Consider the following 2,046-nt stretch of genomic DNA (forward strand, 5'->3'; position numbering starts at 1 on the left):
AAATCAATGCTGTTATTTTCCATTATTCTAATTCATTATTACTTTTTTGATTTTCAAAGTTTTTTACCCAGACTTCACCTTTAAACTTTAATAACAATTAATTACAGGTTGATTGTCTGTTTATAGTTCTACCAGCATTAGAGAGTAAATATTAAATTGAAAGAAGCTACTGAATGTTAATTTATTTCCTTTTAACAACAGGATGCCTGACAGGAGCTCCTTCTGTGATGCTGCCCCCTAGTGGCGGGTCCCTTCATATCCCGCTCACTGATTAAATTTTTTTACACTTAAGAAATCTGATGATTTAATCTAATGCACCAAATATTCAAAGTGGTTTATTCTGAAGAAATTAAGCTTTAACACAAATACGTGCAATTTGAAAAATTACCTTAGATCATTTGCACCCAAAGAAACATTTCAAACAGGTAAATAATGACTTTTCCTAAAAATAACTAACAGTTTAAAAATGTGTTTAATACAAAATAATCTAGTTTGAAAGAATTTCCTTCATTCCAAATTACTGCTAAATAAATGAAAAAAAAAAAAAACATTTTAGAATAAAGAAATTGAACCAAGAAGCGTTTGATCAGCCGGAGGGACGCCTCATATGTCTGCCTTCACAGCGGGGTCCGGCGCTGAGTGGGCGGGGTTAAGGGGGGGGGGGACTTCTGGTACCCCTCCTCCTTGTCGTGACGTCACCCAGCAGTGTTAATTTACAGCGCTGAAAATATACCCGCTCGTTTTTTTGTGTTCAACCCCCACAGCCACAGCGTTTTCCTCCACCCCATCCAGAAAGCTAAGCTAGCCTGTTAGCTTAGCAGCAACAGGCAGAGAAATAAGCGTGAGAGCGACACGCGCGGCGCGCGCGCTAACAGACCCGATCATAAGGCCAACCGCCAGCAGCTGCTGCGGGGACCGCGGCCCCTCTGCTGGCTGCCTGGCGGCCCCCCCTGGATGAATGGGTCGCCATGTTTTCAGCTAACGGAGGGAACCTTCATCACAGTCAACAATCATCATCATCAGGGCTTAGCAAGGCGGCCAGCAGCGGCGCGTGCAGCTGGGATCCATGTTAGAAAGAGAGCAAAGCTCCTCCATTATGAGCCTGAATCATGACGCTGATAGAGGCGGGCGTGCTGCCCGCCATAGCTCCTTACCTCACTGGTCTGGACATTCTGCAGGAAAACTGGAAGCTGGAGCAGAAAAGAACAGGGAGGGGGGGTTCAAAGAAATAAGATTCCCGCTCTGCACAACACCGAGAGGCGCGAGGCTGGCGCGCGGCTCCACCGTCCAAGCTAGCGCGTGAAAATAAAACAAAGCCTAGATTCTGCTCGCCAAATCCTCAAATCCTTATTTTTACGTTCAGCTACTCAAAATGGTGAATAAAACAAACTGAAACTGCAGCTTGTGTGCAACCAAACCCGAAGGCATGGAGGGGGCGGGGCCTCTCTGGCTGGTCCCGCCCCCTCCGGATCCTCTAAGCAGCAACACGTCTTGCTCAGGCTCCCATTGGCCGGTTTGAACCACCGCTCCCCTGTGATTGGCTGAGTGGGCTGCCTACCAGAGCTGTCCTCCATTCTAGCCCCCTCACCCTCATACCGACCCTCCCCAGCAGCAGCATAGGTTGACTCATCACTGTGGAGAAAACAAAAAGAGGCCCTCCGGTTGGATGCAAACATTCACTCTGGGCCCCTAAAGACTGAAACTATTATATGTTTAATAATGTTACAACATAAAACATGCTCGATAATTCATTAGCTTGAATTCTAGATCTCACCTTTGGCTACAGGCCGCCATTAAAAAGCCTTTATTGTGTCTCCTTGCAGACTGCAGCAGCAGAGCATGCAGGAGCTGCACTCATCCAGAGCCCTCAGCCTTACAGTATATGCTAAGGATTACTTTGACAAACCTGAATCATTCTAGTTATTTTATTTCTTCACAACCACACAGACAATCATGATAATTTTAAAACTAATATTCAGTTTATTTCTATAGCTCCAATTCACATCATGTCATCTCACTTTACAGATCCAGATCATCCAGTCAGAT

At 45.3% G+C, this 2,046-nt stretch overlaps 1 protein-coding gene across 1 annotated transcript in view; it reads right to left on the reverse strand.

Moving 5' to 3' along the window:
- Nucleotides 1-1,422, reverse strand: part of nucks1 (nuclear casein kinase and cyclin-dependent kinase substrate 1) — a 13,778-nt gene extending 12,356 nt beyond the window's left edge. The window contains exon 1 of the mRNA XM_015368869.1: nucleotides 1,155-1,422. Within this exon, the coding sequence (XP_015224355.1) occupies nucleotides 1,155-1,171 (17 nt within the window). The 5' untranslated portion in view covers nucleotides 1,172-1,422. The remainder of the gene's footprint in view (nucleotides 1-1,154) is intronic.
- Nucleotides 1,423-2,046: the final 624 nt, after the last annotated feature.

This window comes from Cyprinodon variegatus, unplaced genomic scaffold (assembly GCF_000732505.1).
Source record: "Cyprinodon variegatus isolate N-32 unplaced genomic scaffold, C_variegatus-1.0 Scaffold2199, whole genome shotgun sequence".
NCBI lineage: Eukaryota > Metazoa > Chordata > Actinopteri > Cyprinodontiformes > Cyprinodontidae > Cyprinodon > Cyprinodon variegatus.